General features: G+C 32.3%; 3 protein-coding genes across 8 annotated transcripts; 2 read left to right on the forward strand and 1 right to left on the reverse strand.

Moving 5' to 3' along the window:
• Positions 1-4,101: 4,101 nt before the first annotated feature.
• On the forward strand, positions 4,102-8,600 carry LOC114183181 (putative RNA-binding protein C1827.05c). Of its 5 annotated transcripts, XM_028070103.2 has the most exons (9): positions 4,102-4,394; positions 5,850-5,973; positions 6,086-6,200; positions 6,272-6,327; positions 6,843-6,890; positions 7,003-7,100; positions 7,935-8,004; positions 8,098-8,208; positions 8,319-8,600. In XM_028070103.2, exons 2-9 carry the CDS (start codon positions 5,893-5,895, stop codon positions 8,364-8,366), a joined length of 627 nt encoding a protein of 208 aa, XP_027925904.1. In that variant the 5' UTR covers positions 4,102-4,394; positions 5,850-5,892; the 3' UTR covers positions 8,367-8,600. The 5 variants fall into 5 exon arrangements, with proteins under 5 accessions (XP_027925904.1, XP_027925906.1, XP_085529122.1 ...); XM_028070105.2 differs by lacking the exon at positions 6,843-6,890; XM_085672996.1 differs by lacking the exon at positions 8,319-8,600 and having other exon boundaries at positions 8,098-8,308.
• A 1,264-nt stretch (positions 8,601-9,864) lies between these two features.
• On the forward strand, positions 9,865-11,196 carry LOC114182957 (uncharacterized). 2 transcript variants are annotated; one of them, XM_028069768.2, is made up of 4 exons: positions 9,865-10,114; positions 10,334-10,520; positions 10,843-10,936; positions 11,023-11,196. In XM_028069768.2, exons 1-4 carry the CDS (start codon positions 9,918-9,920, stop codon positions 11,187-11,189), a joined length of 645 nt encoding a protein of 214 aa, XP_027925569.1. In that variant the 5' UTR covers positions 9,865-9,917; the 3' UTR covers positions 11,190-11,196. The 2 variants fall into 2 exon arrangements, with proteins under 2 accessions (XP_027925569.1, XP_027925568.1); XM_028069767.2 differs by having other exon boundaries at positions 9,869-10,114; positions 11,020-11,196.
• Positions 11,197-13,121: 1,925 nt separating this feature from the next.
• Positions 13,122-15,503, reverse strand: LOC146886483 (uncharacterized). Its single transcript, XM_085673468.1, has 3 exons — positions 14,792-15,503; positions 14,122-14,434; positions 13,122-13,479 (listed from the first exon to the last, which is right to left on the reverse strand). The coding sequence occupies exons 1-3, from the start codon at positions 15,501-15,503 to the stop codon at positions 13,122-13,124; spliced, it is 1,383 nt and encodes a 460-aa protein (XP_085529594.1).
• Positions 15,504-15,767: the final 264 nt, after the last annotated feature.

The following is a 15,767-nucleotide window of genomic DNA, read 5'->3' on the forward strand; positions in this document are numbered from 1 at the left end:
GAGTATTCAATAATTTTTTTTTCAATTTAGTTGTCGTTGTTAACTTTTTTTATTATTGTGTGATGTTAATTTTAAGGGACTAATGTGATTATTATTTTGCCATATCACCTTGATGAGAATTCATCATATGGCATTTTATTATTTAAAAATTTATAATTTTAAAATTAATGATTATGTAATTTTAAAATTTATAAATTTTTATGAAGTTGTTATTAAATAATTGTATAATTTTATGTTTATATCATTTTATTATTTTCATTCAAAATTGAATAATTATATAATTATGATCTTATGATTTAAATTAAAATATAAAATATATCATAATTTTTATATATTATAAAGTCGTAATAAAAACTCGTGGTAGGACAAAAACATAAAATTAAAATTTCTAGTTAAAATAAAAGCCTAATAAAATTCATAAAGTTTTCAATAAAACTAATACAAAGCTTTTTATATGTAAAAATTATATGAACATTATCAAATAATACTTTTATTTAACAAAATGGATTTCTAGTTTTTTATGAGACAAAAAGAAATCTTGCATCAAATCACTAACCAATTAAAATTTTATTATTTTAATTCAAAGTTGTATAATTATAAAATAATGATTTTATTATTTGAATAAAAATTTACAACATATCATAGTTTAAAATTTCAATAAATCATAATTTTATAATTATACACTTTTTTAATTAAAATATAAAATTATACAATTATAAAATTAAAAATTATAACATAATATTATATTGAAAATAATAAAAATAGAAAACATAATAAAAATAATAAAATTAAAAATAATATAAAAAGAACTAATATAATAATAGTAATAATAACAATCTTAACCATTTCTTCTCCATTTCTTCTTCATGAGGTTTGATGTGTCATTTTACCATTAATCTCTACCAACGTCAACCATAGCTTTAACCTCAATCTCCTCCCCATGAGATTTGATGTGTAATTCTACTTATATACTAGTCATATAAATCACTTCTATCAGATGTGGAACTTCAAACTCATATTGAATGATAACAATCTTCTCCCATGAGATTTGATATGTCATTTTACTTATATACTAATTACCTTAATCACTTTCATTTGATGTGGGATTTCAAACTTATATTAGGTCATTTTACTTATTTTCTAGTCACAACAACAACAATAGTAAGAATAATAATAATAATAATAATAATAATAATAATAATAATAATGATAATAATAATATCAATAATAATATGGCTTAATTATGTTTAAGGTCCCTAATTGATCTAAATCCTTCCATTGACTCATTGATAAATTTTGGTAGTCTGTTGAATACTCAATAAATATATATATTTTTCAATCGAGTTCCCACTGTTAACTTTTTCTGATTATTGAATGATATTACTTTGAAGGGACTGATGTGGTTATTGTCTTGCCATATCATTTTCATGAGTTGTCACCACATGTCATTTTATTATTTTAAAATTTATTATTTTACAATTTATGATTTTATAATTTTTAAATTTTTAAATTTTATGAATTTGTTATTAAATAATTGTATAATTTTATGTTTATATCATTTTATTATTTTCATTCAAAATTTAATAATTATACAATTATGAAATTATAAAATTAAAAATTATAACATAATATTATAATGATAATAATAAAAATAGAAAAAATAATAAGAATAAAAAATAATAAATTTAATAATAATATAACAAGACTAAAATAATAATAATAATAGTAATCACTCATGAGGTTTGATCATTTGAGTTCGAGATGCGCTCTCTCACCACTTTTCTTCTCCTTTTCCATTATCATCCGAATTTAAGAATTTCTCTCTCACCATTCTCCACATATATATATATATATATATATATATATATATATATATATATATATATATATATATATATAAACAATCTTTGTCCCTAATGAATTTAACTTACATTTTTAATTTTAGAAAAGGTTATAGGAGAACAAAACAAGAATAAGACAAAATAAAGTCCCACGGAGGAAAAATGTTCGTTGTATTTGGGCTTTTTCCTAGTATTTTATATTAATTATAGTTAAGATTTTTTTTTCATTTGATTTGTCTATTCATCCAATCAAGAATAATTCGTTTTTTCAGTATGTATGATCTTGAACCATAAATAATAATATTTCTTTAGAGTTTGGATACTTGATTGATTCACTTATTTTTATTATATCAATATTAATTACTATTATTATATCAATATTAATTACTACCGTTGACATTCTCGTTTTTAATTTTAGTAATAATTATGTCTTATGATAAAGAATATTTGAGAGTTTTTGTTTATACTCCTTTTGATATTTCAATGTTGAGATTAATTACTAGTTTGAATTTGTACATATATTTATAAAAGAAAATTGGTGAAAGATATATTCCCGAACACCTAATACGGAAGGGATTTATAGATCTAGAAATAACTTTTGGAATACTTGTTTTAGATTTTTTTTTTATTTCGGAATTAATGTTTCATAAGGTATTTTTAGACAAAAAAAAAAAACCCCAAACTCGAGAATATATTCAAAATACAAAAAATAATTTGCGAAACGGATATTCCAGAAGTCATTTTCAGATTCAGAAACATCTTTCAAAAGATATGTTGTAGAATTTTCTTTTTGCATTTTGGAATGATGGGTTTTTCATATTCCTAAATTTTTGTCAGATTCGAAAATATCTTCTAGATCATTCAGTTCAAAATACAAAAATAATTTTCAAAATTGGGGTTCCAAAATGTATTCTTAGATCCAAAAATGACGTTCAAATTCGAAAAATGTTTGTTATATTCCGAATTGAGTATTTTGGAATACATTTCAAATTCAAAAATACCTTCCAAAATGCTGAATTGAAATATATATATTTTTTTTATAATTACTAATTTGATATCCTAATTTTTTTGGTTAAATTAAATTTGGTTTCTATATTTGGTTTGTTCAATTTAATACCTCAATTATTTAAAAAAATTCAATTTAGGCTTCTCCGTTACGTTACGTTGGAGTTAACACTGTGTCATTTTTAATTTTTTTTTTAATTTTAAAAAATATTTTTTTTTCAAAAAATTTAAAAATGGCCATGTGTCAGTTTACCATCATGTCACGTGATGGTTTACAATCATGACACCTGACAATGATTAGACTTTTATTTAAATTTTTGGTTCAATTTAATATCCCAATTTTTTAAAATGATGCAATTTCGTCATTTCCAATTTGAGACCAAATTAGTAATTAAGTTTAATTATAACTTATATATACATGTTAAAATAATTGTTTTGAATTTATACATCAAATCACTACACATAAATATTCAAATTATTTTACTTTTTTACAAGTGTAAAAATTTCATGTGTAAAAAATTACAAAGGTAAAAAATGTAAAAAATAAAATAATTTAAATATTTAGGTGAAATAATTTGATGTATATATTAGAAAAAGTTATGGTAACATGTATATATAAGTTGTAATTAAGCTTATTTACTAATTTGGTTTCAAATTGAGGAGGACGAGATTGAATCATTTTAAAAAATTGGGTACTAAATTGAACCAAATATTTAAATAGAGGATTAAATTGAAAACAATTATTATCACTGTCACGTGTCATGATTGTAAGCTGCCATGTGACACGACGGTAAACTGACACGTGACAGTTTATAAATTTTTACAAAAAAATTAAAATATTTTAAAAAAATTAAAAAAAAAATTAAAATATTATGGCTTGACATGTGGTGTTAACTCCAAGTTAACGGAAAAGACCAAATTGAATCTTTTTATATAATTGTGATACTAAATTGAACAAACAAAAAATATAGAACCAAATTGAACTTAACAAAAAATAGGATATCAAATAAGTAATTATATCTATATTTTTTTATATTTTGTAGATCGAATGATTCAGAAAGTATTTTCAAGATCCAAAAATACTTTCAGAAGACCCAATCCGAAAAATATAAAAAATAAGGAAGTGAAGAAATTTTTATAATAATTTTAATAGAGTATAGTTTGGAAATTACAAGTTTTATGAAGTGTAGGAAGAAAGATTGGGGTACTGGAAGAAAGCCCCACTTCATATGCAGGACTTTATGGGCCAATTCAGTCTTGTCACTTAGAGTCATGGGCTAAGTCTTAAGAAAGTATTGAGTAAATCTTGAGAAAGTACCACTGAAGTAAGGAGATTACACTTCCCATTTTCGTTTCACGATGAATTAATTTCTAGGTCAAATTTCACATATCCGATACTCAGGTGTTAGGGTTTTTCTTCCTTCTCCCTTTACTCGTCCTTTTCACTCTTTTATTCTTCGCGCAATTCTCACCCCTCTTCAATCGCACCACCATCACTCACGCCGCTCTTCACCCACACCTCACGGTGGTAACCACCCCAGAGCTCAGGTATGTCCTCTCGCTGACGAGTTTATGACTTGAATGTATCGAGTTTATGATTTGAATGTAGAGATTTTATTATTGTGTAGAAGAATGAAGGAGTTATGTTTATAACTCGTCCTTTCAACGAGCTCTGTTTAACCCACAGACTCAACAACTAACAAAAAAGAGTTACAACAAATCCTAACTGTATGAAAGAGTTATAATGAGAGGGCAGACATACATGATCCATATAATAAAATTTAAGTAACAGCAGGATGGTTTTTTCAGAAAAAGAGGGGGAAATAAGGTGAGAAACTGAGTTCAGTAGCAACAACCTATACAGATAATTTCAAATGTAATGACCAATATGTAGTATGTTCTTAAATAAATGAATCGCTACTGTTCTTATTAAAACGCATAGGAAAGATGCATTTAAGAAAAATAATTAACAAAATTTCTTATCACACTTATAACAATGGAGTAAATTTTCCCTTCCTCCAGTCCTGTATTAGGGTAAAATATATCCAAATCAATTAGTCTGATTTTTTATACAGATCCTAGTCAATAGAAAGAAGCAAAACATAAAAGCTTCAAGATATCCTTAGAAGTGATCTTTAGAGTCCATTGCAAAAAGAAAGAAGGCAAAAGTTTGATAATCATTTGAACACATGTATTTGGGTGGCTGCTAGACGTTGTTAAGGTGGCCAAGCGATAAAAATTATTACTGGGTAGTTAATAAACTAACACGTCGAAACGGAATTGAGAAAAAACGAGAAGTCCCCTTCAAATGCATTGCAATCGCTGCATAAAATGCACATACGTTGATCTTTTAGATAAAGTTTCTAGATAGCAATTCATACCTGCAAATTCCACTGCCACTGCAATGGCACTGCTGCTTAGATATCTGTAGCACATTATAGAAACAAGATAATAACATAATATGAATTGAAAATCTTCATAGTTTGAAAGTCTTCCAATCATTGCATGCCATCACTAAGCCACAAAATGGGGTAAAAAAGGTTAGAGTTGAATTTTCAATTGTTGCTTACTTAATCAATACAAGTTGTCAAGTTTGTTATTTAAAATTTGTTTTAGTATTAAGAATGCATAATAAGTTTCATAACCAATTCTATTATTAAAAGAATTGCACAATAATGTTGCAGGCGTATCAAAAATATCATTTTCAACTTATCGTTTCTTTCTTTTTTCTTTGTTTGTATTATTTTTCTAACTTTTTAATTGCCTTTCTCTAATCTCTTTCATCCTTCCCCTAAAGTTCTATAATTTATATTTTGGAATATACATTCCAAAATACAGAATTTTTATTTTGAATTATGTAATTCAGAAAGTATTTTTTATATTACATTTTGGAATGCACAATTTGAAATATTGTATTTCAGAATATATAATCCAAAGTACAACCAAAGGGGTTAGGGTTTTGACGCAATTCCTCACCACCCTCATTTACGATATCTTTGCCAGGCGTTTCTTTGCAGAGAAGTGGTTAGGCATAACAGACAGCAAGATGGGAACAAAGGCAAAGAAAGCTATGAAGAACATGAAAAAGGCTTCCTCTAACAAGCCATCTCAGGGTGCTGATTTTTTGGTATGTCGAGAATACAGATACCGTGTGCTCTCTGTTTTCAGTTTACTTTTCCTTTTATTTTTCAATATATTGTGTCAATGTGGTGCTTAATTTTGTTTCTGAATCGGTAAAGCCCTTGGAAGGTGGTCCAGCTCGCAAGCTCGCAGAACAGAAGCCACCGGAAAATACGGCCACAGTATTGTATATATCCAGGATTCCGCATGGATTCTATGAGAAGGAGATGGAAGGTGGTCATGGATTTGTTTTTCAGGTTTTTTATTGATTTTGTGGAGTATGGGCTTACTGTTGCATTTTGTAGGTTATTTTGGGCAATTTGGAACCATCAAGCGGTTGAGAGTTGCGAGAAATAAAAAGGTTAGTTGCTTGCATGTTAACTTGTCTTCTTTAATGTCCGTGCTTGTTATTATTTGCTATTGTGTGATTGTGTCAACTTGATGATAATTGTGGCATACTTTGTTTATGGTTGTATGGCGAAGAATTACTTTTCTTGTCACATGCTCTATTTGTTCATGAGTGGTCTTAATTTAAGATAATTTTCCAATGCAGAATATCAATTGTGTCGTTAATAGTTATGAGTTTCTCATAGAATTTGAAGCCTCTGTAATCAATCAATATTGTAGTAATTTTGCTTTTGTTCGGTCCGTACATTTTAAATCATAGAAGTTGAAGCCTCAATCAATATTGTAGTAATTTTGCTTTTGTTTGGTCCTTACATTTTGAAAATAACTACAGGTTTTCAACCATCAAGATATTTGTTTCATTAAATACTCTGGGGCTGCAATATATGTTTGTTGTTACCGTTTTAGGGGTGATGGATATTGGTTTTAGTTGATTGATGCCGACAATATATGTTTCTTGTTCTTTTACAGACAGGAAAATCGAGACATTTTGGGTATATAGAATTTGAATCTCCTGAGGTATTTGTTGTTTCTACAGATTAATTGATTGTTTTATGACATGACATTTTTTGTGCTATTGTGTTTATAATAAAATTAAGTTTCCTTGTTTTAATAGTGCCTTGATTTGTAGGTAGCGAAAATTGTAGCTGATACTATGCACAATTATCTCCTTTTTGAGCACCTTCTCCAAGTTCATGTTGTACCTCCGGAGCATGTTCATTCAAGATTGTAAGTTATTAATTAATTAATTAATATTTTTCCGGATCTATTTCCTTCTAAGGGTTCCATTGTATGTTTTTCATAATTGCAGACCTTAGTGTCTAGCCATTAATTTTCTTGTCATCTCCTTTCTTTACATGTGTGAAAAAGAAAGATATCTATTTAGAGTATTGAAAAAAATCACTAACAAATAGAGGATTAGGAATTTCCTCAACCATTTTGGTTGTGGACGGTTGTTTAGACTCAGACTATGATGCATGGATATGATTCATATCTGACATGGCGAGATGTTTATTTTGAAAATAAGAGGATGTGATACTAAATTGATACCTATAGTTAAGAATGTATAAAAATTCTTAAAATAATAAATGTATAACTGTTATTGTGTGGATCTAAATTGAAATCAAATTCCTTAGACATTGTCAAAATAGAATAAATTGCAAAGCGTGAGAAGACTCAAAAATAGTTTTATAACAATTTTTGTTCCATGCATGGTAAACTTCTGTCTAGTTCTTGCTTTACAGGCTCATTAGCTTAGTGACATATTTTGTTCATAGTCAAAATTATTTCGACACCCCCAAACAAATCCCTAGGACCTCCGAAGCTTCTGTGAACAGAAAGCCAAATAGTAGTCTGGAAAATTATCATATCCCAAAATGTGCATGTTTGGCTGGTTATAAAGCCTAGAACTGCCTTTCAACCAAATAACTACACAAGGCTGATACGAATTGCAATCCTGTAAAATGGCATATTATATGCCTTGATTTAAGGTTAAAAGATTAAGTTTATTCTGTTGAGTATGACCAAAGGTAACAAATGAATGTGTGGCATTTTTCATCATAGGTGGAAAGGATTCAGTTATCGTCACAAGCCATTGGATTATGTCCAAATTGAACGGAAGCGTCATGACAAGGTATCTAGTTCATTGGATAATAAAGTATACCTGCTTGATATTTATCGTCTGATTCTGAGTATTAAGTTCTGTTTATTGATGCTGTTTATTTAGGTAAGAACCTTAGAAGAGCACAAAAAATTGGTGGAGAGGATTGTAAGACATGACCAAAAACGGCGGAAAAGGATAGAGGCTGCTGGCATTGATTACGAATGCCCTGAGATTGTGAGCCTTTTGTTTTCATCATTCTGTGGTTGTTCGTTTGTTTTCACAAATAGAGAATATTATGCTTCTTGAGTTTTTCTCTCATTTTACATATATAATTGCTCTTGCAGATGGGTAACATCCAGCCTGCTCCAAAGAAAATAAAGTTTGATGACTGAGTGGGTAACCTGACTCATCTTCAAAAGATGTTTTTTCTGTATACCCTGAGAATAGAGTGCTGAACCACCATGTCACGAGTGTTCACAACACTAGAGTCTGCTGGTTTAGGATTTTTAGTATTATTATTTTTTGCTGCTTTGGTGAAACCTTGTATCCCTCAAATATTTACTGGAAGCATGGTCCATTTTATATATTCATCAACTTTTGAAGCAATTGATCAGCTTCAAGGCTCATTCCTGTTTTACTTCTTTTTCAACCTGCCTCCTCCAACTCTCCATGCCTAGCCATTTTCAAATAGCTCACTTTTTCATTAAAAGTATTGCCCTTTTTTGGTCTTCAATTGCACTCTTAATCAGAGTTTGCGCACATCTATTATTGCTTCGTTTCTTAAATTTTGTTAACATTGACAATCTGGCAAAAAATATTTCTGTTAATTTATTGACTTATCAAACTGTTCAATGGAAAGGAAAAGTGGTTTTAATTGTGTATCTTGACAATATAGACTTGGAACTGCTTATATTGCCTGTGGTTCTCATGTACAAAGTCATGTTAGGCTTCGAATTACTTTAGGTCTTCAAAATCCTTTCATATTTTTTGAAGAACTATTTTAATTTAAATTATGAAGTGATAAATTATATTAAAGATATAATTTATTATTTGATATATATGTTAAAAGAAAAATAATTATTTGACAAATATTTGGTTGACAAAATTATCAAATAGAGTAATTTTTTAATTTTTTTATGAAAGTTAAGAGAATAAAGTAATACAGTTTTAAGATTTTTTTTATTAAAAATGGTTGTTTGTCAAAAAAAAAAGTTTTTTGCCAAAAGTATATTTTTGATGTTAAAAATACTTATGTAATTATATTATCTATTTGAAAAGGTCGAGAACAATAGTTTGCATTTATTTTGAAGTCTCTCCATTTCCCTAAAAGAATAATATATATATATATATATATATATATATATATATATATATATATTTATTGCAAATCTTTTTACTGATATCTTTGTTTTTAATCTAACAAATAATATAGAACAATGGAATAAAGATCCTCTCCTATGATATGCTACCGCCATTACTTCTAAAACATTATTAATACAACTTATAAGTTATAACTATTAACATTACTTGAAATATTTTTTAAATAATTTAATTACTCAAATCTTATTCAACTTGACTGGCTAAAAATGAAAGTTAAAATAAAATTATCAGTTTTGTTATGAAAATAGAAGCTAAAAGTACTTATAAAGACGGTAATGAATAATTTCTAGGGAGATTCCGCCAATATTTTTGTTTTGGCTGTTCGGGTTTGCTTTGATTTCATGAGTACTGAAAAACATACTGTTCTGAAACTTAAATTAGTATTTGATTGAGAATAATAATAGAAGTTAAATTCAATCATTTGTACGACCCTTTTAGGACAAAAAAAGGAAGATGCACGTGAAATTTCACAATCTTAAGAGGTACCACCATTGCACAAGAAACTTTGTGCTACCCACTTGATATTTAAATACCCAGACTACCCTTTTCTCTTCACTTTCTTGATGCTCTCGTTCATGGGTGGAGGAGTGATGAGTGCGGAGGCCAAGTTCACTGCCACCGGGATCAGAGGCGTCGTGCCTCCTGTCCAGTCATCTGTTCAGAGTGCTTCTGAAGCGTCGCCGGCAGACGGCGGGGAAGACAGTACGGCGAAGGTGGTGTCAGGCAGTGCCACAACTGAACTAAAACATGCTCAACATAAGTATACATTCTCTATGCCATCATTCTTCATTTCTTTTGAGTTGCATTGCAGCTATAATAAATCTATTCTTTTATTGGTTATTTAATTATTCATATTATTAAACTCCTATAAAGAAACAAATAAATAGCTTTTGTGTGTTTTAACAGATATCTTGTATTGTGCTATCCATTATGGACCTTTTTTCACTGCAAACATCATATGAATGTGATCATATTTCAGGATTTACGTATCTTCAAACTCCACAGAATACCAAGGTTGTGCTCTTCCTAATAAAATATCTGTTCTGTCACCTTCTCATTCTGGTTTGAAGAACAAAGATAGTGTTACTGAGGCTATCTCAAACACCTCAGCGCCAAACCCAGCTTTTCAGGCTTTTCAATTGTTTAGTGAAAGCTCAGAAGCTAAGGTAGTAGTGCTTTACAACTGCATAGTTTGAACGGTCTTTACTGATCTCAAAGCTTCTTTGATGAAATCCAAAAAATAAAGTAATGCATTATGAATTGTAGTTGTATTTTGAAATACAATGTCATCTCAGGTCGCGAGAGAAAGAGAAAATTACTAAAATTTAGTTGTTAAAAAATTTGTTAACCATCAAACAGTTTTCGAAGTTGAGTTACAACAAAACTCAAATTATAAATTAACATAAAGGGTATATATAAACAAGTTTATTAATCTAGGGTGCACTTGCTGACTTAATATGATAACTTATTTTTGGCCTTAATGAACAGAGTGTTGTGGCTTCGATTGCCTCTGACCCAAATATATGGAATGCAAGGGTGCAAAATCCTAAACTACAAGATTTCTTCCATGCACAGCAGACAGGTAAATTTTGATTTTGTTTCAACCATTGCAAAACTCTTTCTAATTTGAATGGATGTTAATTAAAGAAATTTGTGCTGTAACAGTAGGTTTTGAAGAAGAGAGAACTTTTGATGAAAAAGTGGAAGACTTACCTTATTCTTATTCAGTGTATTCTCTTGTCAATTTGCTAAATATTCTCCGCAATGTAAAGTTAACCGTAGTTGAAATGATTGCAGCGTGTGAATTTACCTTCAGAATAAGTTTGAGTTCTTAATTGGTCACTCATCTTATGTGGTTATTGATTGGTGAGGAAATGCAAAAGCGAACTTATGTTGAGAAACAAGTCTCTCTGGATAAACACTCTTTATATTCAGATTTGTTGTGTTTTGAAATGAAGCACTACATGGTCCTTTTATAGGTCTTTAGACATGACCATTTAACTACATTCATTAAATATAACTACTACCTAACTCACAATTAATGAACTCTATTGCATGTTTAATCATAGCTAGACACACTCTCAACCTTTTGCAATCTCCTAGACAATGAATATAGCAACTTCCAACTACCCACATTTAAGTTTACCCAATAAAATCCCTCCCGTAAACTTAAATGCTTTTCTTGTCCTTCATTCCAAGTATTATCTTCTTGTTCTCGAAAAAAGAGGATGACAACGACTTTGTAAACATATCTGCAGCTTGTGCTCGACTTTTGAAGTGCTCCAACTCTACATTTCCTTCATTCACTTGTTCTTAGATGAAGTGAAATCGGACATCAATGTGCTTGCTTCTCTCATGATTGACCGGGTTCTTTGCCAATTCAATGGTCAACTTGTTATCAACTCGGATCACAGTCCCCTTTTCTTGCTTCAATTCCAGTTTGCTTAGAAGGTTTCTAAGCCAAACTGCATGACAGACACTTCAGGATGCTGCAACATACTCTGCTTCACATGTTGACAGTGTTACAATGGGTTGTTTCTTTGAAAGCTAGGTGAACGTCATGCTCTCCATGAAGAATACATATCCAGACGTGCTTTTTTGGTCATCAACATCTCCATACCAATCACTGTCTGAGTAGCCGACTAGTCGGTAATCATTCATCCTAGTATACATCAGGCCAAGTGACATTGTTCCTCTCACGTACCTTAGAATTCTCTTTAGGGTCTTCCAATGAGTATACCTTGGTTCCTCCATATACCGACTTGCTATTCCAACACTCAACATTAAATTTGATCTGGTATTTGTAAGATACTTGAGACTTCCAATCAGACTTCGGTATTGCTCGCATCAACTCGGTCTCCATCTGCATACTTAGAAAGTTTTGTGCCCGGTTCCATAGGGGTGGAAACTGGTTTGCAACTCGCCATATTAAACTTCTTCAAGACCTTCTCAACATACCTTTCCTACGACACAAAGATATCGTCCTTCCCTTGAATGACTTCTAAACCAAGGAAATACTTCATAAGACCTAAGTCGGTCATCTCGAACTCCTTCTTCATCACTTCTTTAAATGCTTTAATCATCTCAGCATTGTTCCCCGTGAAGATAAGGTCATAAACAAAGAGGGCAATGAACATCACATCTTCTCCTTTCTTCTTTATGTAAAGAGCATGTTCATAAGGGCACTGCTCATACCCATTCTTCTTGAAATAGGTGTCAATTCTTTCATTCCATACTCGTGGAACTTGCTTTAAGCCATAAAGTGGCTTCTTCAATCTCAACACTTTCTTCTCTTCACCTCTTCGCATGTATCCGAGTGGCTGTTCAACATATACTTCCTCTTCTAAGACTCCATTCAGAAATGCTGACTTCACATCCATCTGTAAGATTGTCCATTTGTGTTGAACTGCTAAGGAAATCAACAACCTGATTGTTTCCATCCTCGTCATTGGAGCGAATACTTCGTCATAGTCTATTCCTTCCTTCTGCTTGTACCCTTTCACTACGAGCCGAACTTTATATCGCTCAACTTCTCCTTCAGCGTTTGTTTTCTTCTTGTACACCCACTTTATGCCAATAGGCCAAGCTCCTTTGGGCAGATTAGTTAGCTCCCACGTGTTGTTGTGTTCAATTGCTCTGATCTCCTCATTCATCGCCTTTTGCCATTTCTCCTCCTGCATACCCTCTTCAAAACACAAGTCTTCTGAACCTGCCAAGAAACATACAACATGTACTTCGTCAGTCTAGTTGTATATGTCTTGGAAGCTTCACGCTCTAGGCTGTAGAGGTTCATCTTCTTCATCAAAAGTCTCATGATCTCTCACTGTTGGTGGTGTATCTATTTCCAAGCTTCTAGACTCTTTCTCCGAGTTGTTCCTCTTCCACTCGCTCTCTTCATCAACTTGAACATCTCGGCTCATAATCACCTTCTTTGTTATTGTGTTGAACAACCTATACGCCTTGGTTTTTTCATTGTAATCAATAAACACGTACTTCTTGCTTCGATCTTCAAGTTTGGTCCTTTGTTGAGCTGGAACATAACCATAAGCAATGCTGCCAAACACTTTGAGGTGAGACACACTCAGCTTTCTTCCACTTTCTTTCACTCCAGACTTCTTGTAGTGTCTTCTCGTTCAACTTAGCATGTGGACATCTATTTTGCACATAGATGGCACATTGCACTGCTTCCGCCCAGAACTCCTTGGGCACGTTCTTGCTTTTTAACATTGTTCGAACCATGTCAAGTATGGTTCGATTTTTCCTCTCAGCTACTCTATTCTGTTGGGGTGAGTATGGTGTTGTCAGAAATCTCTTTATTCCTTGCTCCTCACAATACTTCATGAGCTCGGATGAGATGAACTTGCCTCATCGGTGAGACCTAACAGATTTGATAGGTATGTCGGTCTCCTTTTCAACCATTGCTTTGAACCTTTTAAACACTCGGAACACCTCAGATTTCTCCTTCAAAAAATACACCCATGTTTTTCTTGAAAAATCATCTATGAAAGAAATGAAATACCTTTCCCCACTAAAAGATTCAGGGGTAATTGGTCCACAAATGTCTGTGTGAATTAATCTGAGCACGCATTCTTCACAAAATTTCTTTCAAACTCCACAGTCGGGAGTCCTCACACCATCTCCTTTTCTACCAACAAGGCCAACCCACCAAAATGCAAGTCGCCAAACCGGAAGTGCCACATCATAGCTTCATCCTTCACATCAAGTTTCAAGCACCTCTCTTAGACTATTTTCAAGTCCAACTTGTACATCTTGTTCTTCTTCATCTCTACTCGGGCAATCAGTTGATCCAACTTGTCTTTCAAGTATAATACTCGGTCTTTCATCAGAACCAAGTAGCCTTTCTCCATCAGCTGGCCCATGCTCAATATGTTGCTCTTGAGATCGGGTACATAGTACACGTCTCTGATTTGTCCAACTCGGTTGTTCTTCTGCAGGTACCAGATTGTACCCCGGCCTTTTACTGCCACCTTTGATGCATCTCCAAATGATACATGTCCAGCGTCAACTTTGGTGAGCTCCTTAAAAAGATTTTCGTCCTCGCATATGTCGTTGCTTGCTCCTGTATCAAGGTACCAAACTGAGTTGTTAGAACAACTCGAACTTAGCTCGGCACCTGATCTCCTGGAGATCATTAATATTCCTTCTTCCTCAACATCCTTAAAAAGGAAGTTCGTTTCCTTCTTGCTTTCAGATCAGCAGTCCTTCGCGAAATGTCCAACCTTCCTACAATTCTAACATTTAACTCCTGAGTAGTAGTCTTTGGCAAAATGATCGTACTTACCACATTTGAAACACTCAACTCTTGAGTTGTTCGACTGTCCTCCTTGACCTTTACCACCACGACCTCCACCTTATCCTTGGCCACGCCAATTTTATTGGCCGATCTGTTCTTGACCTCTTTCACATCCTCCTCTACCTCTACCACCTCGGCCTTGAGTGTTCTGAGTATAAGGAACCTTCTTCTCCCTAATGGTTGCCTTTGCTTGGAGTGCTTGATCAAGGGACTCTTCCTTCTTCTTCCTTCTTCGCTGCTCATGCGCTTCAAGAAACCCGACAAGTTCTTCCACCGAGAGCATTGTCAAGTCCTTGGATTCCTCTATTGCGCAAAATATATTCTCGAAGTCGTCGGTTAACGACCTCAAGATTTTCTCCATCACTCGGTAAGCGAGTAGCGTCTCTCCATTTCTACCAAGCTGATTCACTACGGTCTCAACTCGGGAGACGTACTCGATAACCCATTTATCTTCCTTCATCCTCATCCATTCAAGCTTGCCTCTGAGAGTTTGAAGCCAAACTTGCTTCACACGGTTATCCCCTTTGTATGCCTTCTCTAGAATATCCCACGCTTCTTTTGAAGACATAACATTTGCTATCTTCTCAAAACCGGACTCATCAACAACTCGGTACAACACGTACAAAGCCGTTTTATCCTTTGCTCGTGTTACTTTTAACGTAGCAAGCTGGGCAATCGCCATTTCTCCAATGTCATCTGGTTCTTGGTGCCTATTTTTGACTACCTCCCATACTTCTTGGGAACCAAGGAAAGCCTTCATCTGCAGGCTCCAGTTATCATAGCTGACGCCTTTTGATAACTTCGGTAGGGGCATGTTGTTAGCTAAGCTGACCATCTCGATCAAACTCTCTAACTCACTCTAACACTCAAGCTCTGATGCTAATTTGTTGAAAAACAAGTCTCTCTGGATAAACACTCTTTGTATTCAGATTTGTTGTGTTTTGAAATGAAGCACTACATGGTCCTTTTATAGGCCTTTGGACATGACCCTTCAACTACATTCATTAAATATAATCACTATCTAACTCACAATTAATGAACTCTATTGCATGCTTAATCATAGCTAGACCCACTCTCAACCTTTTGAAATCTCCTAGAC

Source organism: Vigna unguiculata, chromosome 5 (assembly GCF_037176805.1).
Source record: "Vigna unguiculata cultivar grain cowpea cultivar isolate G323 ecotype 2 chromosome 5, ASM3717680v1, whole genome shotgun sequence".
In the NCBI taxonomy this organism is placed as follows: Eukaryota; Viridiplantae; Streptophyta; class Magnoliopsida; order Fabales; family Fabaceae; genus Vigna; species Vigna unguiculata.